A 25,410-nucleotide genomic window follows, 5' to 3' on the forward strand; every position below is an offset into this window, starting at 1 on the left:
TAGGTCTGCTATTTTTTTTTTATCGTGAAAATATTTATTTCAGAAAACTGGAGGATTTAGAAGATTTTCGAGGTCAGGCCAAATTGGATTAATGCCCAACTTTGCCTTACTACAGTGTCATACAGAAGTAGCAGAAATAGAACATCTACAAGCTCAAAACGTGTTGCGTTCTCAGCTTGTACATATCTGCTATTTTTTGCTAACTTTTGAATTTGAATCCTGAAAAGTAGCTGTTTTGAAGTATCCACTCGATGCTATGAATGAACGATATCCAACCTCGTGGAGAATTTATTGAAGAATATAACATTACAAATAAGAAAAAGAGTGAAAGACTTGAAATTAGACCATCCTGAGCACATTTATTTTAAACTGTGTCCAGTTTTTCCACTTTCTCTCACGTAGTCCCTGTAGTACCCCTAGGGGTACACGCAGCCCCATTTGAGAACCACTGCTCTAGCCCAGCGGTATACATTAAGGGCACTCACACGGGGCAACCAGGTCGGGGTCCCAGCCAGGCATGAAAGTTACGGATTGCAGCATTAATTTATACTCCATCACATGCAGGTGTCGCTTAAGGAAAATTACCGATCTACAAGCTTGTAGTTCGACGAGCGTCACTGTCATGCGATGGAGTAGTACTGAGGCTTTTAGTCTTCCTGTCTGGAACAGATGACTGGCTCACTGCTCTGGAGAGGTATATTCAAGGACATTTAGATCAATAGGGTTCACATTTAGGTAACAGTTCTTGTTTTTTGTTTTTTTTTCCTTTCCTGGAGGAGAACAAAAATCTAAACAAACGAAACAAAATAAAAACGGCCACGAGACTTTTGAACTGTACACTCAAGGTCTTCTTCTTTCCATAATAAATATATACAGTACAATTTCCCTGGTCAAGTCCAGGCAACAAAAAAACAATCGCGCGGGACAAAGTGAGTGTGTTGTTTTTTTGCTCGTTGACACTTGTTATCTTCAGAACAAATATATACGGAATCCCACTTTGAGAACTCTCAGCAGAAAAGGTGCCCCGTTATTCTTGTGAATTAAGAGCCAGCAGCAACTATTCTTAATGAAGACACTGCGAGGGGCTGAGGCGTCCATCATTTACAGCATGACCACAGACCATTAAACATTAAACAAAAAAATTATTACTGTACATAGTATTTCTTATATATTTTAAATTAATCTGCATCATTTTTATATTTATACTAATAGCCAAGTTTTGCATTTCTTGTTTAATTTTTTTTTTGTTTGTTTAGTTTTATTAATTAACGTCCGGGGAGGTGGGCGGGCGGTGGGAGATGGACTCATAAGAGTGAGAGAGGCGAGTCTCTGAATGTCCAGCCTTTCGGGGCTGACCCCTCTCTGCCCCCCATTCCCCCACAGCCTCCAGTTCCAGTCACTCTCTGTGTCGCCGACGGTTTGCCGTGGGGTGGTGGTGGTGGTGGTGGGGGGTGGGGGGTGGGGGGGGGGGGGGGGGGGGCGAGTCAGTCGACCCACCGAGTGGACGCCCTCCTCCAATCAGACCTTGGCCTCCAGCATCTCCAGGAAGAGTTTGTGCATGGGCACCTTGCCCTGCACCTTGATGCTGTAGAAGTGCTGCACGGCCTTGGTGGCCGTCTGCCGCAGCAGGGGCAGGGTCATGAGCAGCTTGCCCGCCCGCCGCGGGTCCTCCTGGTGCTGGTTGCCCTCGTAGTCCTGCAAGGCCTCGTGGAGGGCGTCCTGGAGCTTCTGGACCGCCTCCATGTCCTCTATGTGCATAGAGTCTGCCGGGGGGGGGGGGGGGGAATACAACCGCGTTAAAAACTCATGCCCAATTTTATACTTTCAATTTCTTTGTACAATTAAATACAATAAAAGAAAAGCAAAAATAGCAGATGTACAAGCTCATGCCATTTTCACTTAAGAAAACATTTTGGACAATTTTGGACAATTTCACATGGAGAAAATAGGGATGGCAAGTTGAAAGTGATCTAAAATATCGTGACCTGCAAGCTTAAAAATTCACAGTCGGTCGGTTTCAAAAATGCGAAACGTAAATGTCACTCGGGGAGAAATGGGGCTCGAAGTTGCGGACGTGCGGTAATGTAGCGGGAATGAAATGGAACTTTTTTTTTTTCTTCTTTTTTTTTCTTTCTGAAACTAAATTAAATCTCATGACTCGAATGACCTTCAGTTGTCTGTGAAGTCAGCTAGGGGACACATTTCAGCATAACTCAGATCGTGACAAGATTTAAAGGATACAAATAATGTTATATTTTGAAAAATTTAAATTTAAATTAAAAAATAGATTTTAGGGCTGTTTTCCCAATTTGTTTTGTGACTAAGTAAATGAGGCTTAAGTGGTTAGAAGAATGGAACATCGAGAAGTAATATCTTACTGCTTTTGATTATTTATTTTTCTGTCTGGTGAACTGGGTGGTGGGATATTCATGTGGCCTTTGACCAATGAGACTGAAAATCAATGTTATCCTCCAGCAACAATAGAATGAATAGAAACCGCTCCCTGCTGAAGGAGTACACATTAAACACCCCAGTGTTCCGAAGGACAGCTCCCACATAGATTGTTTTTCTTTAAAAAAACAAACAAAGAGAAGACGAAAATCCTCCCATTAGAGAATTAGATGGCACAAATAAGCTTCACAACACTTCCTTCCTATTAATGTCCTCCTTATTTCCTCTGAGGATATCGGCAGAAACCTTGTATTTCCGTATTTCAACTTTTCATGATTTTTTTGTAAATGAATGCCCTACAAGCTTACAATGTGACACGTGAGCTTGGAGAACAGCTATTTTCACTATTCTCAAATATTTTTCAAGTAATAATTTAAAAAAAAAACTGTTACAAGGTTTCCACCCGGCATCAATGAAATGCTAAGCGTTGGCTTGTCGAGAAAACAAAATGCACAAACAACAAATATTTGACTATGATATTATGAAGCTTATCTAGCTACAAGACACATCAACAAATGGCGGGTGTATTTGTGTATTATGCATATTATTTGGTAAATATCGGAATTAATGTGTGCATTCAAAACTCCAATTCAAGCCACTGTCTTACTTTTGTATAATTGATTAATTAATTTAACTGTAGACACTTAATGCAATGAATGCTGATTATACACCTGAGATTATGCATCAATCTTTTTGCTCAAACACGTTTGTACTTTTCCACGATAAATTACAACTGTTCTCTGTCCCAGTTGATCTGAGAGAATTATCCTTCTCTCTTCCTGTGTCTGTCTGTCTGTCTGTCTGTCTGTCTGTCTGTCTGTCTGTCTGTCTGTCTCTCTCTCTCTGTACAGTAAAATCCAAAGTGTTAATTCACAAATAGTTGGTTCCATTGGTGTTGGTTCCATTTTGACACTCTCAGAGTTAAATGAACACTGAGGATTTTACCACATGATGATGACCGTTGCTGTATTGAATTGTTGTCTGTAACATTGTTCTGCTGTGCCACAGTTTCACACTGTTTCTACTGTACAGCAGTCACAACTCATTTTCTCAATTTCCCTTCTCTCTGTCTCTCCTCGCGTATATATACGGTGTATACGCTATCCGTCTCTCTCAGGGATAGTCTGGGGGGTCGTGGTTCTCTCACTGGTTAACCGGGTGTCTGGCACTCCAGAGGCGGCGTGTCATTGGCTGCCTGACTTCGTCTCACCTTGGCGCTTGCATATTTCACCACCACGGGACAATAAAAGGCAAAACAGATTTCAGACTTCGTCCCAAATTCATTGACTGGAACAACTGTATTCCCAAGACCTTGAGACATTTCTCACTCTGACGCTTTTCAAATCCACAGCGGTAAAATGAAGTAGGTCGTTTTGGAAAGTGAATTGTGTGTGTGTGTGTGTGTGTGTGTGTGTGTGTGTGTGTGTGTGTGTGTGTGTGTGTGTGTGTGTGTGTGTGTGTGTGTGTGTGTGTGCACGTGCGGATAGAATAAAACAAGGGGGGGTGGGGATCTGTGGTGGCCCTGTCGAGCATGTGATGTGACATAATTATCTCCTAGCTGGTTTCACACTGGAACAGAGTGACTGGTATGTAGAGCAATACAGTACAGTACTCGCACAACGGTTTGTTGTCACGCCAACACGAGGGTACGCAGTACACAGGGAAAAAAAACACATTTCTTGTTTGCGTCTTGATTAATGTGTATGACATAAGTAGGAGAATTTCAGGTCATATTACACGCGTGCGCACGCACGCTTTGATCGCTGAAACTGAGCTTGTCCGTAATTGAAGTCTGTGTGTGTGTGTGTGTGTCTGTGTCTGTGTGTATGCGTGCGTGCGTGTGCGTGGCAAGAGATGAAGACAGAGAGACAAATATAAAGGAAAGGCGTGCAGGGACAGCCCAGTCAGTGTGTTAAGGAAAGCAAAGAGAGAGAGGGAGAGAGATATAGGGAGCAATCAGCTTGTAGCCTTTGGAGGGGATGGGCTTAAAAAAACAACTTTGAAGAAACAATTTCCTTGCAATCCATCAGAGGGCCCGCGTCGATCCGATTGATAAACTGCTAATTACAAAATCAATCGCTATGAATTTTCACAGCTGTCAGACAGAGGGGCTCCCGGGAGAGTGATCTCACAGGGACCTTGTTCTAACGTTCCGGACCCCCCCCCCACCACCCCCACCTCCCCTCTTGATCCTCTCTCTCCCTCTCTCTCTCTATCCCCGAACCCCATCGCTCTCCTCCTGCCTGTATCGCACCCCCCCCCCCACCACCGACGCCGCCTCCCCCTCCAAAGCTCTGCCGTCTGAAAGCAAAGCCCCACCATCAGCATTTTCATTTTTCAGCCGGGGACAAAAAAAAAAGAAGCAAGAGAAAGCAGCTCGGTGACCCAGCCGTGCATTGATCAGAGAAGGGACAGGCCGTGCCTCCTCAAAAGCAGTCTGTCGATAGCCACGTGCCGTCTCCGCATTGGAACAAACGAGGCCTATCACTCCCTGATACCCATTCCATTCGACTTAACACATTTTATTGACAGCCCCCGTGCTCTTAATGAAATGCTAAATTTATCTCCCGTGGCTGCTGTGCCCCGAAGCTACCGTGAGAGAGGGAGAGGGGAGAGAGAAATACCACAACATGGAAGGCATTCAATTAAAAAAAGCTGACTTCCATCCATACGCTGCCCTTATCTTCTCTCCATCTCTGTGTCTCAGGCTCCCTATACCTAAAGGTTACTCTCAAAAACTCCTGAGAAAGCTAACAAAATGTCACTTTAGAAACTGTGCTAGCTGACGCTTTACACACGCGCAGTGTGTTGTATAGCACACGCAAGAGTGATGTAGAGTATGCAAATGAGGTAAAACAAACTACACTAAACTAAAATAACATGCTCATGTAGCATACACTCTGTTACACTACATTGTTTCATAAACTAAATTAATTTGCAGTCTAATCTTAAATTTATATACTTTGTGGATTTGTGCAATTTTTTCACCAAAAAACAAAGAAAGAAAGAAAAACTATTTGACCTGTAGAGCAAATGCCCTGGGAATTATTAGGCGTTTCAGCCCCTTGAAGTTTCCTGGCTATTGGCCTACTAAGTGTACACAATTCAGTAATGAGATTAATGTTTTTCAAAATGCAGCGTTTCAAAAAAATTCACAGATACAATATTATCTCAACATTTGGAAGCACTCTTAAGAATTTTAACACATTTAAAAATACTAATAAATTCTTAATGTGCATCTATACACTTTTCTATTTGGAGTGTTGCTTTATAACATGGTGGTCTCTCACGTTTTCTAATTTATCCCCTCTAAATTCACAAGACAAATTGGTAAATTGGTAAAATTGGTAAATTGCATAATATGATTGTTTGCCACCACAAAAATCACCTCACTCAAATGTCATGTGATTTGTTTTGCATCCCATAATAACACACCCTAAAACATGAGGTATAATTATACCGCTACAGAAAACCCCAGGAATACACTTTCACTGACAAAAATAAAATAAAAACTAGGCTAGGATGACAATGAAAATGTTGTCAACAAATATAAACTATAGGGTGGGATCTTAGTGGAGTTGAGATTGAGTATAGAACTAAAAGACAAGTCATTTCATGCTTTGTTGTTTGCAGGTGTCACTCTCAGAAATAGCTGCGACACGTTGTGAGATTGTAGATCGGTTATTTTCGGCACACAGCTAAGCATAAATCAGGCATTTCAATGTCATCACGGCCCGCCAAAATACATTGTAGTCGACTAAATCAACTGTAGATTGATTCAATCGACTAAAATCTTATAGTATTTACTCAACTAAAACTAAAACATTTCAGATGACTAAAATATGACTAAAACTAAATGGATTTTTTAATTCAAAAGACACTGACTAAAACTATAATCAAAATGTGTTGTCAAAATCAACACTGGCCCTACCTAGGGTAGGTACCCTCACAAAAACATGCAGTAATCTTGGTCTCTATACTGCCTCCCATGGCCAGCTGGGGCGCCTGATGGAGGGGAACGGAACTGGTTGGAATAACGTGTTCCTTTCACGCGCTACTTCCAACCAGGGAAACTCCCCCCTGTCAGGTGAAAAGAAGCAGATTGGACTCCTCATGCATAGAAGGAAGCATGAGCTCAGTCCGTTGCTCTCCCCAGGTTGGCAGAGGGAGTATAGCACCCAGGATTACATTAGATAATTGACACTGGGTGAAGAAATGGGGTTACAAAATCGTGGTCAGTCGCGCTAAAACCTGTCAGTCAGTCCGTCCGTCAATCACGCTTCATGACACGCTCCATATATGGCCGTCTCCATTATGAAGATCACGACACTGATTTCAAACCCTGGATCGCGACACTGAGTTCAAACCCTGGATAGCCATACATGGAGAAGATCATCATCTAGATCTGCATATATGGAGACGGCCAGCAACTCTACATCTGAACTCAAACCCTTAGATGTCCATATATGGAGCTGACCTGTTCGGACATTCCATATGTTGATCCGCCCCCACCTATCCTTCGATGTCTCCCTTTTGACTGATACCTGTCCATTCAAACTCTAGATGGGCCCATCCCAAAGTCATTAGCGCAGCCGCCAAAACTAGAGTTCTCAACAGCCTTTAGGGCAAGGTTGCCCTCAGGGCGTCTTACTGGTATATATATATATTGTTTTGAATGGACCTATACCTGAGTTGGAGAGTGCGATGGCCTTGAGCGTGACAAACTCCTCCTTCTCCACCTTGAGCTTCTTGTACTTGCGGACCAGCTGCAGGATGGACACGTAGAGGTCCAGCAGGCCGGTGAGGCGCGAGTGCTCCTCGTCCATCACGTAGTCCTCGGCGTAGACCAGCTCGTCCTCGTAGGGCAGCGAGCGGAACACGATGCTCAGGATGAGGATCTCCATCCAGGCGCTCTGCAGCAGGCTCATCTGGTCTCCCAGGGACAGCGTGGAGAAGCCTGCAACAACATGACGAGGCGCGGGACACAATGAGCAGTGGTGGGGAAAAAGGACTCGCATGTTGTCCTGAGCTCCATTCTTCTAAATCATGACTGTTTTCTGAAAAACCTGTCTTTCTATATATGAATTATATGTATTTGGCCTCCGACCCCCAACTCAAAATATGTAGTTCCAGGGAAGCCCCCCCCCCCCCCAAAAATCGTTCGCTCTGAAAGAATATATATTCCAAATTTGTGCCACATTTACAAAAATAGCAGATCTACAAGCTCGTAGAGCGGCACTCGGTGCCACGCTATGAGCTTTTAGATCTGCTTTTTTTCAATAGCTAAAGCGTAACATAATCAGGGCTGCACATAAGTGGTGCGCAGGTGCGCATGCGCGGTAAAAATTAAAAATGCGCTGTCAATCAAGCGCCGGGAAGCGCTTCTGCGTACCAACAGCTGGGGCCGCCCAGAATGATTATTATGGCCAGAATACTAGAAAATGTTGTGGCGAGAGCATTTCCCACCGACTGCCACTCAAAGTGGCTACTGGCCCAATCACAGCGCGTCCTTACTCATAAGGGGGAGGATCCATGCTTCTTTCTGAGTGCTAGGAGCCTGGGAGGAGGCGGAGGGCGGTTGACAGGAAAACCTTACACAAATAGTTTCGTCTTCTCTTCTCCGTTTCAGATAGCAAACTACTGTAGTCCCCGGTGTAAAAGGTCATGCTTTGGATGCTTTGCACTCTTCCCATTTGCCGCTGTGCTTGTGTTTGTTTTCCGGCTGCTGGAGCAGCATGGTTGCTCGTGTGCGATGCCGTCTCAAAACCCGAATCCGAGGCAGAAACCATATTAGCGTCTCTCACAGCCTAGGCACCGGCCACCGACTTTTTACGGGTACTAAGGTTTTAGTTCCGACATAGTGGAGTGGGAAGAGTTTAAAGCATTGCGGACTGGCACTGCTGCTGCCCAACATGAACACCGTGTCTCGACATACTGCCCCTTATTATCGTAAAGTCGGGTAGTGTACACTGTTTATTTTTTTCACCGAGGAGCCATGTGTGTCTGACTGTCTGACTACGTACGTCGCCTCATCTAAAAACAAAAGGGAACTAGGGAAGCCTGATGTATGATTCGCCGTACGATGTGTCGCATGTTAAAAAAATAGCTGATCTGCAAGCTCACAACGTGTCGCAACACGTTGTGAGCTAGTAGATTGGTTATTTAAATACAAAATAATACAAAATCTAAATATTGCTTTGATGCTCATATATTATCCTTAAGTTGTTAACTTGTTTTTATTATAATATGCATTCCATAGGGCTGGACCACACATGGACCTAGATTTTAGCAAATTTATATATTTTTAATAATGGGATGAATCTACAACAAGAGCCATTCTAGGGCTAAATCTAGAGTTGCAATACCCTCCATTGACTCCCCACTCATCCAATAAATATTGTTTTGCTATAAGTTATTCATCCCTCTTTTATCCATCCGGCGAGACGGGTCGCCGCATTTTAGGAGCACCAAGCAACTCCTCCAGGTGCTCTTCTGAGTACTAGACCAAAAAAGTTGTGTGCAGCCCTGAACATAATGCTTAAAACACCAAAAGGGGTTCTCGTCCTGAATGGGTTAAGGAAAAGTATCACTACTGCAACATGGAAATACTATATATGATGATTAGAATTTTGTTGTTAGTACACGAATCAGAGGTTGGAGATTATTGCCTTTGCAACACTGCTAGCTAGAAGAAGAGTATTACTATCTTGGAAGTCGCCAAATCCACCCTCTCACTCAATCTGGCTCAATGATGTGATGTACTTCTTAAGCTTAGAAAAAATAAAATTCTCTCTCAGAGGAACCGTCGAAGGCTTCACTAAGGCTTGGAGACCCAAATATAGCGGACTGTGGATTAACAGAATTAACAGACAGTGCCTCTCTTACAAGTGTACAATACTCTTGACTGTGACCCATGAACATTTTTCAAATGGCATTCATAAAGTCAGCATCCTGAAATGTTCATGTCCTCGCAAGTATATAGTAATTCAAACGTGTATGTACAGTATGTGTGATCATCATACATGATCAATGTTGTGAAATGATTTCAAGACTGAAATGGCATATGGACCAACATACAGTATCTATCATTTTCCACTATTCAGCTCATTAACCCCAACCCAGTGTTGATCAGCAAACCAGACATGGGTGGTTGAACCAGCGTACATGCCGCGGCACACGTTAGCGCGGAGCGTATTTTAAATGCGCCGTGGAAGGTCCTCCTTGAGGCCCGTGTCACAGCACTTGTGTGGGCGTTACTCTTTTAAGTGAGGACACTTGGACCGGTGCAAAGGTCTGGATGACACAACGCCGCGTGGTCACCCCTTGTTTCCTGTCACACGACGACTGGTGTGAGGCGGATTAGCGCCGTTTTGCACACCCTCGTTGGAGGGGTTGAGGACATGACATGCACTCGTCGCCGTGCAGGGGAAGGTGACACGCACGCACTAGTTAGCACACACACACACACACACACGAAGGACACCCAAACATGCATGGATACACAAACCTGTGCAATCATATACACATACAAACAGACTCTCTGACATACAAACTGAAGCATGCGCACACATACACACACACACACACACACACACAGAGAGACACACACACAGTGGGTTCACGTGGTTCAACCCCAGCCGGAGGACCTGCTGAAACCCTGCCCTCCATTCTAAAACAGCAGCTGAAATTGACTGGTTCGTATCAAACCACTCTCAGCCCCCTCCCCCCTCCAGGACACCTCTACATATGCTAAGAATAGAACGTTAAACCAAACAGACCACCGTATTCAGTCTGAAGATGGGCTGAGGGAAATTCAAACAAATTAAAATGGGGAAAGTGAAAAGCGAATGTGGTGAAAGGGAGAGGGAGAGAGAGAGAAAGTGGAGCAGATAGACAGATAGCCATCTCATCCCCTTTTTCTCTCGTACTACCCTTCAGCTGTCAATAAAATGCGTGAAGCCCCCCCCTCCACCGCCCCAACCCCCCCACCCCCCCGTACAGAGAGTTGAGGTGCTGCATGTGTGCCCGCGGGCGTCCCATTCTGACAGCATATTAGCCCCTTCAGCTCGGCCCCTGATTAAAATGATTGCTTTTACAAGTTTGCCGTGTGCCGCGCTCCCTGCCGCGCTGTGATTAAGAGGCGATAGATTACAGTATTGACCAGGGCGCTCGCCACGCCTCGCCATCCATGTTTACTCTTAAATATAAATGATCTCATTGAGGCCCAGTCACCGGCCTGATGTTAATCTCCCTCGTGCCTGACACCCGCAAACACACGCGCGCGCACACGCCTGCACACACACACATTATAGCGATAAAACTGACCGCGCTGGCTGAGAGAGAGGAGTGGCGAGGAACCGTGAGGGGAAAAAGAAAAAGACACAGGACCGAGAAAAAGAGAGAGAGATTGGCAGATCGAGAGAGAGAGAGAGAGAGGAGAGAGAAAAGGGGGTACCTTTGTGTTCAATTTCTCTTATCGTAGTGATGACCACGGGAGGGGAAGAGCTGGAGGATACATTAATTAACAGATTGCAATCAGAATGTGAGGGCCTTCACATTGTGAAGGGGAATCAATAGCCAGTAGAATGGAGTGCTCTGATCACACACAGAACGGCTGTGGTGCTGCCGGACCAGCCGGCCCCTGCAGTGCTTAAGAGGGTTCTGAAGGAACGTCCGGCCCAGATTCCACCCAAAACGACCCGGGCAAACTGCCCGAAGCACTCAAAAATATTTGACTGTTTCCACTGACTGGAGGCAATAAATAAGCCATATTTTGCGAGGGCCTGGACGCATCTTAAAATCTCCAGTCGTGTGATTTCCCTGTCTGCATACCTGGCCATTAATTTGGACAGAATGGACTGGCCAAAGGGGACGTTTTCATGCACGCATGGCCGCGGTGCACGGTGTTTACTATCTGGTTGGCATCACAATGGCAGACAAAGCTTTGCCGAGCCTTTTATTGCCAAGGAGGACCTGAGGCGGAACTAAAGCGCTGCTCCCAATGTGACAGCTCCTTGTGAATGCCTTGTTCAGGGCTTGTTGGCGCTCCCTTCCAGTTTGCTCCCATACAGCAGACAACCCTCAACCATGTGCGCGCACGCACACACACACACACGCACGCACATGCACGCAGCACACGCACGTGCACATGCACAGCACAGCAATTACCTTTCACGCTAAAAGTCAGTGAATTTAATCCGGTGTTGTGAGAAAGGAGAGGTGGCGTTTTCTCCCCCTTTGCTCCATCCCCTCTCTTCAGGGCCTAAATTATCGCTCCAAATGGGATCTCGTGTCGTTGCCTCGCCTTTTTCCACTCAATTTAATCGAGTAATGAAGTGACTTCCCGACTCCGCGGGTCAGGCGGCGCTCAGGCCGCGGCGCTCTGAAGGCGGCCCGGTTAAGTGCCATCGTAGCGGGTGATTTCCTCTAATGAAATATCAATATTTACATCTTCATTTCCAGCCTACTGCCTTTGGCGGGGTTTGACCAAACATGACACAATATTGACCAAATCACGGAGAGGCCTGTCCATGCGCTGGAAGAGGCCCTTTCCTCTTCCATGCCAACACTGGGAAGATCTGGGACTGAAAGGCTTGTTTGTAAGCGTGACTATAGAAAATGTTTACCTTTTGTTCACTTTTAGTTAAGCACCCTGCTCTGGAGAAAATCACACCTCCAAAAAATAGACCTACTAAAAAGCATTTTCATTTCCAACGCCGTTTCACAGATGCAATCTTCTCCTGTACTGTACATGCACATCGCTGAAATACGAGTCCGATCCGCACGAAACAACGTCAACAAATAAATATGCGACAGATAACCAACATTACACAGCCAGCACCACAGCCCGACCGCCACGTAACTGCTTCAAATAATTCATGGCTCGCAATTTGAAAACAAGACCCGTAAAGACCAACTTGGGAGCCAAAAAAATCCACATCCTCCCTGCCTTTATCTCCCTAAAAAGCCCTTGGCTGTAGGAAGAGAAGGGAGGGGGGGGGGACCAGACCCCACAGACGGCTCGTTCCAAAACCCCTCACACAGATTAATCAGCACACCATTTCATCTGCCAGAGCACAGGACGGGCCCCAAAATGAAATGTTGGAGATTTCTGTTGAGCTGGAGTTCATATTCTATTAATTTATTATTGTTTCCCTCTCCCGGAGGGCCATTAGTGCGGGTAATAAAAAGAGATGTAATTACGAGGCACGGTGGCCCCCTCCAGCTGCAGACCCAATCGTAACTCACCCTCAATCAGACAGAGCAGACAAGAGGGAGGGAGAGAGAGGGAGAGAGAGGGGGAGATGGAGGAGGAAGAGAGGAGGAGATATGGGCCAGAGGAGAGAGAGATAACGGAGAGAGAGACAGAGACAGAGAGAGAGAGAGAGAGAGAGAGGTTGGGAAAGGGGGGATTGCAGAAAGCACAGGGAGGGGGAAGGGGGTGGAGAGAGAGCAGTATGTAATTCGTACGTAAGACGAATAGCAAAAATAGCCGATCTATACAAAGTCACGACGTGTCCGTGAGCTTGTAGATTGGATATTTTTGTGATTTTTAAGAATAATGGTTATAATGACATGCCCAAAAAATAGGGATGCCAGGTTGAAAGTGGTAAAAAGGAGACAGAGAGAGATGGGGGGGTGGGGTTAAGAGTGAGAGTGAGTGAGTGAGAGGGGTGGGGGGGGGGGGGGGGGGGGGGTTGGGGGAGTAATTGTGGCTGGACAGGGGCTGATCTATCATGGCTTGCTATCAGAAGGACAAGCGAGCCCTGAAGACTCGTGCCCAGAGGCAATCTCACCCAGGCCAAGCCAAGTGCTCTCCAGGCTGCAGTTGAAGCAGAACTGCCCCTAACAGCACCCAGGAGGTTCAACTCATCCTTTTATTCCCCCCCTACCCCTACCCCCCCCCCCCCCCCCCCCCCTCCTCTTCAAACTCAGCTGAGCGATCACGTTCTCACCCATAAGCTTATTCTATATCAAAGTGCTTTCTATTTTAAAACGATACCCCGGCCTTAAAAAAAAGAGAGGACAGTGTTTGGGTGGGCGGGTTGTAGGGGGATACTGTAGCTTGGGGTGGGTTGCACCTGTGATTTGTACAGGATCCTGTGATTTGGGCGGTATGGTTCACAGGGTGAAATATGTAACCGATATATTTAACAATTCATGAAGGAAAATCTACAGCGGATCCATAATGTGTGTGCGTGTGTGTGTGTGTGTGTGTGTGTGAGAGAGAGAGAGAGAGAGAGAGAGAGAGACGTGCCCATAGATGCGTGTGTATGTGTGCAAGATTCTGTATAGTGTGTTGATGCGTGTGTCCCCAGTGATCATGTGTGTGTAACTTGCAGCTGCCGACCATGATTCTTCCTGAATTTACATGACAGCGTCAGGAGGACCCAATCAATAGCAGCTTGGTAATAAATTGCTGCGCTTGACATAAATAATTTGACCCAAACCCCAGCCACATGAACAGCACCAACAGAACCCCAGCCACACATACAGCATCAACAGAACCCCAGCCACATGTACAGCCTCAACAGAACCCCAGCCACATGAACAGCACCAACAGAACCCCAGCCACGTACAGCACCAACAGCTCGGCTTGCTGCGAGCCTTTCCCCGCCCGCACATGGATTTGATGACACAAAGGCCGTTACACGCGGGATGAAAACCATGTCAATACAAATGGAATTTGGTTCGTGAAACCGAGGCTGACGGTTGACAATTATTACTTGGTTTTTCAGCTTCGTTGCTCGCTATTAAAAGAGAAGCTAGCTATCTGCTTCTTTTGGACACGATAACCAGCCCATTATCCCATTGTAAGTGGCTGGGGAATGGGTGATTTGACCATCAGCCTGTGAACGTTATGGGGCTGAGTAACGTTGAATACAGTAATCCCCTTGTCTTAATCTGCACCCTTTGACCCCCTGACCCCTGCGCGTGAGTCTTTAGCTGTCCCCAGGGTCCCACACTGCCCTCCACTGACGTTATATATCTCTGTTTAGCCCCAAAGACCAGGCGGAATCAGGCTTTAATCATTGCCATAATTACACATAATTTATCTCCGCTGCCAACGAGCAACACAGCTTAATGAGGGAAGGCGCTCTGCTGATGATGTGGCTTAAAGGCACATCAACATTAGACGGTTTCCTACGGCGGGCTTTATGCAAAAATATCACACAAAGCACCGTACACATGCAATCATTTCAGACTATTTGATAAAGACGCAATCTAGGTAAATGAATGGTTTAATGGACATAAATGGGCCCATAGTATATACTGTACGACTCATCTACATGGTAAAATCCCCCATTGTTAATCAACTCTGAGAGAACAAAATGTAACCAAATGGACCCTTATAGGCCATTTTGGCATGTATAGGCCTACTACTACTGTATGTATGTTTGAACTAAACAAAGCCTTCCCCCACCCTGCTTAGCAGATGTCCCTTTCCTGACACCTTTCCCCACCCCTGCCTGTGTATCTGCCTGTATCTGCCACCAAAGACTTCAAAAGATACTAAAGATTCGTATATAAGAAATACTAACCAATGTCACATGATTGGAAAACCAGTCGGATTGAAAAAGGTGCGCTCGTTTTCACTGACGGAGGCTGAACGCAACTTGAGCCACAAGAGCGAGCTTAGGCTAGTGAGTCGCCATGCCGACTGCCGAACATTGCGAAGTCACCTTCAGCCGACTCGGCGACATCAGAGTTATGTCCCGACAGAATCGTAAATGATCGTCCCCTAGCTCTGGTCCATATCGTTAAGGACTTCTCCTTAACGCTATGTTACGCTTGACTTCCTGCGCACACATGAAATGCAGCACCGCCTGTCAACTGCTGATAAAACGAACGATTTCGCTACTCACCAATACAAAGACGGTTTTGTGGCGTCGAAAGTCTACTTTCACCGGTGGATGCAGTGATTTCAACTCTACAAAACCGTCTTTTTATTATTGAGTAGCGAAAGTGCTCTTTTTTTTTTGCAGCAGTCAACGGGCAGTGTCATTTTATTTTCAGTTTCATGCGTGCGCAGCAAGTTGAAAGTACCATAGCATTAAGGAGACGTTCTCCTAACGCTAAGGACCAGAGCTAATCGTTCCACTGGTACCTCTGAGACGTCATTTATTTTATTAACGAGGGGCCCTCCTCACCGCCGGAGGTGAACTCAAAAAAATCGAGCACTCCTTTTTCATTCTGCCTCGTTTTCCATTTTCCAATCATACTGTAACAGTACAGTAACATACAGTATAACATAACCTGCTTCTCAACTATTCTAAGATTAAGTCGGTTAGAGGTTCTAAATGTCGGTTTGGAGATATTTTCAGTTAATTGCCCAGCCCTACCACCCCCATCTCAATCTCCCCTCAGCTCCTCCTCAATGCATTCTCCGGCCCAGGTTTCGGGGTGTCGGCGGCATCCACCTGATTGCTCAATCTATCTTTATCTCCCGTGTTGAAGCCTACGTCAGAGGCTAAATTGAATATACTAAGAGCTGTCTGTTGGTGTCTATATTTAACCCATTCTGACCGGGCACCCATTTTGGTGTCAGCATCATGTTATGCTTTAGCTATTTAAAAATAGCAGATCTACAAGCTCATATACAAGCTTGTAGGTCTGCTATTTTTGAAAAAAATCGAAGAACGACTGACATTTTTAGAATCTGATCTCGGGTCAGAATGGGTTCATCAGACCAGTGTGTGTCCGGCGGAAACCTCGTATGAATCTGATCTCAGGTCAGAATGGGTTAATAAAGTGCACTGATGAGGTGCTGATTTATTGCCCGGCACTGTTCACACTCTATTACAAGGAGATTACGCAGCCTGAGTGGGATCAAGCTGGCAACACAGTAAGTAAGTAGATCTCGCAATTTAATGGCAGAGTGAAAACAGAAGCTTGAGGTGGGGAGGAGAAGGATAGGCGGATGGATGGAGGGATGGATGGATGGGGAGCGGAGGGGCGGCGTGAGGGGTAAGGGGTGGCGGCGGGGTGGGCTGACACAAACACGACAACATACATGAGACGTGATCTCTCTTTAACATCGCTGCCCCCATCCCCGCCTCCTCCTCCTCTAACAACGAGCGCCGTGCGGCTGTCTGTCAAACGCTGAGTGGGTGAACTGAAATGCAATAAAGCAGATGATGATGAACGCTCCCAAAAGACCCACGTATTAATGAATAGAACCATGCAAACAAGGAGAGCTCATTAGATTCACCTGGCCTAAATCGGATACGAAAAACAATTATTTGGCAGTTGGAATTAAACTGAGAGAGGGAATAAAAATCTCTTCATTGTATATTACAGTATGCAACTATGCACCACGTACTGTATTTGGAACAAAGCCCAAGAGAACAGCAGGTCTTCTACGACGCTCAGATCTTTTAAATCAAAGCTGGAGACTTTTCTGTTTGTCGCTCCCTATTTTTTTAGGTTATTTATTGATTCCTTGTGCTGCACTGTAGCTGTATTCTCATATGCTTGTTAGTTGTTATTTTCTATTCTCTAAACGTTGTAACAATTTTTTACTAGCAAGTACATACATGTCCTTTTAATAGCATGTACTGTACATGTCCTTTTAATAGCATGTACTGTACTGTACACGTCATTTTACAATGTGTTTCTTTGCACTTTGTCTTAAAGCTCTTAATATTTTGTGTAAAGCACACTCAAATGCCTTGTTGAAAGGTGCTATAGCTACAAATAAACTTGTCTTGCCCTATTAGTAGGCAATAAACAAGATAAGATGCATCAAATCCCCATTTTGTGTAAAGCACACTGAAATGCCTTGTTGAAAGGTGCTATACAAATAAACTTGTCTTGACCTATTAATAGGTAATAAACTCAAATCCCCGTTTTAAACCTCTCGTAATGTACTTGTACGACATTGTTTACATGTCCCAGGGTTCCAGCCGGCCCGTCGGCCTCAGAACCAGAATTCCTAGCTGGAAACGTCTTGGCCTGGGAAGCCGGAATGGAAGCCGAGGCAGCAGGTGACAAGCATCAGAGCGTCTCAGCGTCTATCGCAGTGAGTGCCTCGTGTACACCGCAGCATAGCAACGTCTACATGCACCGTGCACGTGACATTCACACGGTCCGAGACATTCACATGGCCTGTAGAGGAGGAGGGGGCATGGTGGGGCATCAAAGGAGTTTGGGGAGGGGCACTCGTGTCGGTACTAGGAACTAGGTTTTATCTGGTTTTCTCAGGACGAATCTAAAAGTGAGCAGACAGCGGATGTTTTGTACCAATACGTAGTCACAGTAAATGTCAGCATTTTAGTGTTACAATGAGCATATAGTGACATGGTTAAATGAGGATGTGTAAAATATAATGGAAAAATAAAATACTTAAATTAAACTAGTGTCAGAAAAACAAGAACACCCATGTACTCACAGGAGATATAAAAAAAACTATAGTAAACATTGTCAATGTTTACTATGGAAAAACAACAGACTTATTTATTTAGTAAAAGGCAACATGCTTAACATGTTTCGACCTCGGAAGGTCTTCATCAGGCTATGAAGACATCATCATCGGCCGGATCGTCTGTTGTTTTTTTTCATTTATCCCATTCTGACCTGAGATCAGATTCTAAAAATGTCTTCTACATCCTGACAGTTTTCTGAAAAAGATATGTTTCTATGTCAGTCGTTCTTAGATTTTTCTAAAATAGCAGACCTACAAGCTCGTATTTTTCAATAGCTAAAGCATAGCATAATGCCAACACCAAAAGGGGTTCCTGCCCAAAATGGGCATGGAGTTAAGTCGAACCGAGTCATATTTACAGTCTCAAAGGGCTTTCCACATTTAACAAAGGAATGAAAACAACCTACTGTAGTTCACAGTTGGGACTAAAATAGACTATACAGTACAATGAAGCAGGTATATCTCATAAATAGGAGATTCTTCTTCTTTTTGTTTTACCAGCCAGCATAATGGCCCAAACAGCCAATGATAATAATATGAAAAAGAATAAATAATCAAAGCCGATAGCGGTCTGGATGATAATCGGTCGAGCCCTAATTGGACTCCCCCCCCCCCCCCCCGCTACAGAGGAAGGTGAGGAGATAAACAGGTTCCCATGCAGTATATGGAGAGAGACGCTGTCAGTGTACTTAGTTTGTCCCTAAACGTCATGGACAGAAATGAAATGTAGCTTTAGGGGGGTCGGAATGTGACCGGAGGGGTAGACAGCGGTCTGTTATGTGTGTCAAAGGTTGTTAGCACCTTAGGAACAACAAGCCATCTGTCATCGTCCTCCAACGCTGCCTCGTAATGACCCCAGCCCCCCCCCCCCCCCCCCCCGGGCAACAACCCGTGTTACACTCTGCTCCGACGGTGCTATTTGGAGCAGTGACAGTATAACCAGTGGCCAACAGCTCCACAGTGATTATCAATTAATCAACGGCAGTATTCAGAATGAAAGGCAGAGAGGGCTGCGGAGCAGTATAACGGTGAACTGGTGGAAGAATGCTTTTGTCTGCTTTTTAACCAATTAAAACCCCTTAGTTCACTTCCTTTTATTCCCCTCCCCACCTTAATGCCTTTGCTGAAAATCGCAATTTTGTTAACGCACTGTATTTTGACTCATAATAGGCAAACCTATTATGAGATATGACATGCCGCTTTATAAAAAAGAAAAGAAAAGATCTGTAATACAACTATGACTTGCATACTGTAGATGAAGCCAGATTTATACTTTGTTGGGCACTGTGAATACTGGGTGGTACAGTATCTGTGAGGGAAATACTTCAATGGCAGTATAAGCCTAAATACTGGGTGGTACAGTATCTGTGAGGGAAATACTTCAATGGCAGTATAAGCCTAAATACTGGGTGGTACAGTATCTGTGAGGGAAATACTTCAATGGCAGTATAAGCCTAATTTAGGCACGACTTTGTTGCACACTGGTGTCATGCGCTGAAAATGGACGATTGACAAGCTCACAGCGCGTTGCATCGCAACGTGTCGCGAGCTAGTAGATCAGCTATATTCACAGTGCACTGTAAACTGACACATATTCCCATTCCACTGAGCAGAATTCACAACAGATCAATCTAATAACGACACAGGTTTGCCGTTCTCCAATTGGCCTACAATTAAAACTCGATAGGGTTACTTCTACGGAGAATTACACCGCTTTCAAACCACTTTTTCAGATGTTGGCAGAGAAAAGGGCCAATTAAAAATCAATCCGAAGAATGTAAGTGTCGATTTCCCTGACATCTAAATTGTTAAATTTGGACCTTGGTCATTGGCCCCATCTGTCAATGCCCCTAATCAATGTGGTCTACTTCATAATGAACTGTTAATCTTTTTAATTCCATTGCCAACGGCCGCAAAAATCTATCAGAATGCAATCAGCACTTTTCTACGCCCACCCCCCCCTCCTCTCCTTCCATTCTTCTCCCACGGCGGATGGGAGGGAGAAATATAGTAAAGGGCTGAGCATGGTAGACTGCCCTGGGGTGCCGTTGGTGCATGGAGGGTTAGTGCACCAAGTCTCTCTCAGCCAGTGAACCGTCTCTGATCAGGTTCAGCCATGTACAACTCAATTATGCAGCCATTTCATGGCCAGAGGAGAGCCTCTGTCCTAATACTCTACTCTATCCATGAAGGGATAACAGACCAGCCTTTCAGCTCAACTGAAACGCAACAATTAGAATCAAATCATCGTTTTACGTAGCTACTACTAGAGCATGGGGAAAGTTAAATGGATTAATATAATAATACAATGACGATTTTTTTTTGGGTGGAGGGATTGCGTGAACAGTAAAGTTAAGTAAAATCAACAAGGGGTTTGTGTGTGTGTGTGTGTGTGTGTGTGTGTGTGTGTGTGTGTGTGTGTGTGTGTGTGTGTGTGTGTGTGTGTGTGTGTGTGTGTGTGTGTGTGTGTGAGCGAGTGCGTGTCTGAGGTGTGGCAGATCAGAATAATCTACTTATATGGTCCATTGTCTGGTGGTCAGACACCATAACTGCAGGTGTGACAGAATGAATGGTTCTAATTCTATTCATGACAAAGCTGCATAATTAAAAGATTACTTCAAATAATCTCACCCTCGTATCACTGTCTTAGAACATGCATTTATTATTTATTATCTATTTCTAGACCATGATCAAAAGCACTGTGATTTTAGCTGCAGTTTCAATTCATTGTCTTGTAGCCGAACACCAGTAGTACTACCTCAGTCAAAGTATACTCCTGATCAAATATTAATCCACTAAGTGACAGTTGCTCAGTCAAATTTGAACTTGAGTTAAAGTATAGGCATATACTTGCAAAGTAAAATACTACTTATTTTTCATATCAATGCATTTGCTGTATATAGAGCATCGCAGCCCCACCCCCTTTCATGATGACGAGCGGCCCGGAAGATAATTTTCTAATTCATTTTTCCCATAGACGTTTCAAAAAGCATTTACTTAAAGACCTGTATACGCCTCAGACAAAGCCAACTCGGATGGTGACAAATCATGACAATAAACACATTTTTTGGGGGCTGAAGAAATAATTAGAAAGAAGATAAACAACAAAAAAGTTGTTTTACCATGCCATTTGTTTCTTCTTTCTAATTATTTGTTCGGCCCAAACAATTGTGTTTATTGTCATGATTTGTTAGCAGAGGCTTTAAAGGTATTTAAATAAATACTTTCTGAAACGTGTATGGGAAAAATGAATGGGCCACTCGTCAGGGGCGCACTGCGACGCTCTATTGAAATGTAGCCATTTTCGCCAAGATTTCTACGATTTTCCAGACATGATAATAAAAAAGGCTATGTTATTTTCTTTACTATATTTGAAATCTGGCGTAAGTGATTCATTCATAATGTGCTTTCTCCTCTTCCTACAAATGTAGTGGAGTCAAAAGTACAATAGTTGTCTTTAAAATGCAGTGGAGTGAAAGTCTTGAGTGTCCAAAAAGAAACTAATACTTCGCTATCGCCCACCACTGGACACCAGGAAGTATCTGTCAGTTTATTGACCATACGGTGTCGTACAGTATGACTGTCAAATGACCACTGATGGACATATGACAGTCCGTAGTTCCTGTAATGCGGAGAACAGGATGTATCTATGGCATGTAAAGTACAGCTTTTCATTTAGATCCAACACTCATCACGGATAGATTCAGAGTGAGTGTGGCAAATCCGATTTGCGTAGATCTTGGTACACTGTCTGGACAAATTCACTACACAATAAGTGTCATCGCGATAATCTGATTAATCTAAAGGTGCTTAGAAGCTATGCCATCCACAAAATCCCTTGATAAAGAAGTTATAAATATAAAGAAGTTAACACTATTAAACGGGCTAAATGATACTAAATACTAAATGATGTAAAGTTACACCAGGAATGGCTAAATGATGTATGTGTAATGTTACACCGGGAATGGAAGCTGAATGTATTCAAGGCCCCAGTTAAAAAGGAAACGGCTAATATATGTATACTATGGTCTTGAGCAATAATATACACAGCAGGATAAACCTAGAAATCATAATAATCCTATTCGCTAAAAAAGTATGGCTTCTGTTAGCGACCACAACTCTTGTCCTCAGGTGACCTGAGTCATGTGTCTTTGTTGTGTCATGGTGGTGGTGGTGGCTGTGCGTGCGAGGAGGTGGTACGTTTTGGGTAATGCCATGTTATTGGGTCAGTGGTGATCCAGCCCTGCCTATAAGCCTCCTTGGGTTAAACTGGCAGGCTGCTGACCGTGCAAGTGTCTGCCGGAAGACACACAGACGGCCAGGTCCGAGGAAGGCACAGGCAGACTATAGAGAGACAGGGTTTTGGGGCTGGTGTCCATGACTAATCTACTTACTACCAGATCTGGACCTGATTAATGCCCCCACCCCACGCCCCCACGCCTTCTGAGTGAAAACTCTTAATACCTTTTTCTGTGGGTTCGGCGTGTGCTGTGCGGTGCACGGCGCCTGCAGTCAGCTCAAGTCCACTATACCACTTTGTGGGGAATAAGGGCCGCCTTAAATCTCTGACTTGGGATTTCGGTTCATCTTCTGAATAAAATGAGATATGACGGTGGTTCTCAAACACTGTCATGGACAAGGACCGCCAAAATTGATATGTTTTAAGCTGCTGACCCCCCCAACCCCCGTTTGAAAAGGTTTGGTGCCAATAGGGACCCCCACAAGAGAAGATATGTCAGTCAGATTAGATAAAGTAGATAATTCTACTGCTGTCTCTACTGTAGGTGGGTACAGGGAAACCTATGATCTGCATTGGACACTGCATTATCTCATTGGATTACACTACATTGTCCCATTTAATTATTTTGTGCATGTCATATGGAAGATACTGGCTAATTTCGCTACACTTAAACTGTTCCTCATTTTGCTTGGGAGCCCCTGGAAACCGCATCACGTGCTCATACACTACACTCAGATATTCTCAACCTTTTCAAAATATGGTAATCATGTTTGAACTGGGACCCCCCCACACACACTGACAAGCACTTGGAATTGTGGGAGTTGAGCTTGAGGCATTTCATTTAGTCTGACTCGGTTCCACAGATAAATATTGTGAAAATAGCCAATATCCAAGCTCTCAAAGCCTTGCATTGAGAGGCATTATGAGTTTGTAGATCAGCTATTTTCTTGACAATTAGGCCAATGTTTGACCAGTTTTTATAGTATAGTTTGTTGATTACTTTTGACGCAGTAATGGTCTATTTTCTTTCTTTCTTTAGGTATTAAAAGAGTCTTTAACGTCCTTAAATTGTCACTTCACTGTCACCTGGGGACCCCCCCAAAGAATCATGTGGGGTCCCAACCCACAGGTTGAGAACCCCTGCACTACAGGACAAAGTGTAAATTGTCCATTATGCTGATGAGAACAGGGCGTTGTGGAGGCGAGCCTGGGACACATTCATTTAGCGCGTTTCCTCTCCATGTCTTCACCTATCTAACGTTATAGAGTTATGGGGGGGTGCGGGGGCGGGGGCTGCGGGGGTCAAACTCAAGATCAGGGAGAATCTGCTTTGGTTGCAAAAAGCGAGCCGCTAAACAATGTGTTCTCTGTCAAAATCAGAGGAAAACCCTTGAAGGAAGCAAAATCTGTGCTGACGTGTGGCTCTGTATCCTTAATTCAACAGCCCCTTATAACCTAACACCTCGTCTATCAGAATGTCTATGGGGCGGAGAAGAAACATGATTATGCCCATCAATAATTCAATGGAAGCACGCGCAAGAGTGTGTGTGTGTGTGTGTGTGTGTGTGTGTGTGTGTGTGTGTGTGTGTGTGTGTGTGTGTGTGTGTGTGTGTGTGTGTGTGTGTGTGTGTGTGTGTGTGTGTGTGTGTGTGTGTGTGTGTGTGTGTGTGTGTGTGCACACGTGCATGTGCGTGCATGCTTTGAGGTGCGGTGTCTTCTTTGATTGGGCGGGACCTCCGCTCTTCTCTAAATCTCCCTTGTGATTACTATATACGTTGGCACAACCCCTGCTATCCCCTCCTCATTCAATGATTACTATATACGTTGGCACAACCCCTGCTACCCCCTCCCCATTCAATGATTACTATATACGTTGGCACAGCCCCTGCTACCCCCTCCCCATTCAATGATTACTATATACGTTGGCACAGCCCCTGCTATCCCCTCCCCATTCAACACGGGGATTTTAGACGTGCACTATTGATTCGTGTCTTCCAAAGATGCCTCACCCCCAACCCCCCCCTTCTCGATTCTCTCACACACATGCCCAGTCTATACAGTCTGTGGTCTGCCGACGTTAATCATCTGTATGTGCGTCTGGATGCATGCATGTTTTTGCGTGAATTATATGATATGAGAGAGAGAGAGAAGTTGTTTTGATGTATTATTTTTAGGGAAGGTAGGAAAGGATAGAAGAGGGAGGAAGGGAGGTATAAAGAGAGGAGAGGAGAGTGTACCTGGGATATGCTTGGCCCAGGTAGGAAAGGATAGAAGAGGGAAGAAGGGAGGTGAAGAGAGGAGAGGAGAGGAGAGTGTACCTGGGATATGCTTGGCCCAGCCGATGATGACTACCAGTTCCCGGTCGGCCAGGTCACACAGCGTGGTCAGGGCTTTGATGTCGCTCTCCGGCATGGTGGGGTCGGGCATGGCGTAGATCTTCTCTGGCTCCGCCACCAATAAATGAGACACTATCTTTGTGACTGTGGAGGGAGAATGGGTGGACAGGGGGGAGAGGGGGGGGGGGGAGTTAAATATGGGCTCGTGGGTCATCATATCTGTGTTGAGAAGCGGTTCGTTGGTGCAGTGGTTCTCAAAATGTGGCCCCCAGGGAGGGTTCCAAATGGAACCTTGCAGCTCTGTAATTGTGAGTGTGTGCAAATGGAACCCTTGAAATTAAAAGGTCCACAGCGGGGACATTCAGAGTTTGATGAGGGCCCAGGTAGGGCCGGGCCTTAATTTTCGGGTCTGTTGAGAACTCTTCGCCGGCTGCCCGTCTAAAGTTAGACATTTTAATGGACAGGTATAATTCAAAAGGGAGACATCGAAGAGGAAAGATGGATGGGGAAGGATCAACATATGGAATGTCAGAACAGGTTCTGACATATCCATATATGGAGATCTAAGGGTTTGAGGTCAGATGTAGAGATGCTGGCCAATATTGATGACATCAGGGATGTACAATTACAATTTACAATTTAGGCATTTAGCAGACGCTCTTAATCCAGAGCGACTTACATTTAAGCAAGAACAAAAGCATGGGAATACATCACATAAAAGCATTTATCATGAAACATGCGTAAGCTAAGAAAGTAACAGTGGAATATCTATATAATGAAACTATACATACACTATACATATAAACTATACATATTTACTACTATGCTATACATATGTACTATGGCGTGCTATGACTATATACAATACAATTATAGTGCTGTCTACCTAACATGCTATAAGTCTGTGTCAAATGCTATCTAAGTCAACAGAAATGCTATCTATGGGGTTAGGGTAAGTG

The 25,410-nt window shown here is 44.7% G+C and overlaps 1 protein-coding gene across 3 annotated transcripts in view; it reads right to left on the bottom strand.

Annotated features, from left to right (window-relative positions):
- Nucleotides 1-275: 275 nt before the first annotated feature.
- Nucleotides 276-25,410, bottom strand: part of esrrb (estrogen-related receptor beta) — a 77,059-nt gene continuing 51,924 nt past the window's right edge. For all 3 annotated transcript variants that reach the window (XM_083792639.1, XM_083792638.1, XM_083792637.1), the window contains 3 exons: nt 24,434-24,595; nt 7,139-7,408; nt 276-1,763 (listed from right to left, as the gene is read on the bottom strand). In XM_083792639.1, the coding sequence (XP_083648765.1) occupies nt 1,519-1,763; nt 7,139-7,408; nt 24,434-24,595 (677 nt within the window). In that variant the 3' untranslated portion in view covers nt 276-1,518. The remainder of the gene's footprint in view (nt 1,764-7,138; nt 7,409-24,433; nt 24,596-25,410) is intronic.

This window comes from Protomyctophum parallelum (assembly GCF_964188405.1).
Source record: "Protomyctophum parallelum genome assembly, chromosome: 20".
Classification (NCBI taxonomy): Eukaryota; Metazoa; Chordata; class Actinopteri; order Myctophiformes; family Myctophidae; genus Protomyctophum; species Protomyctophum parallelum.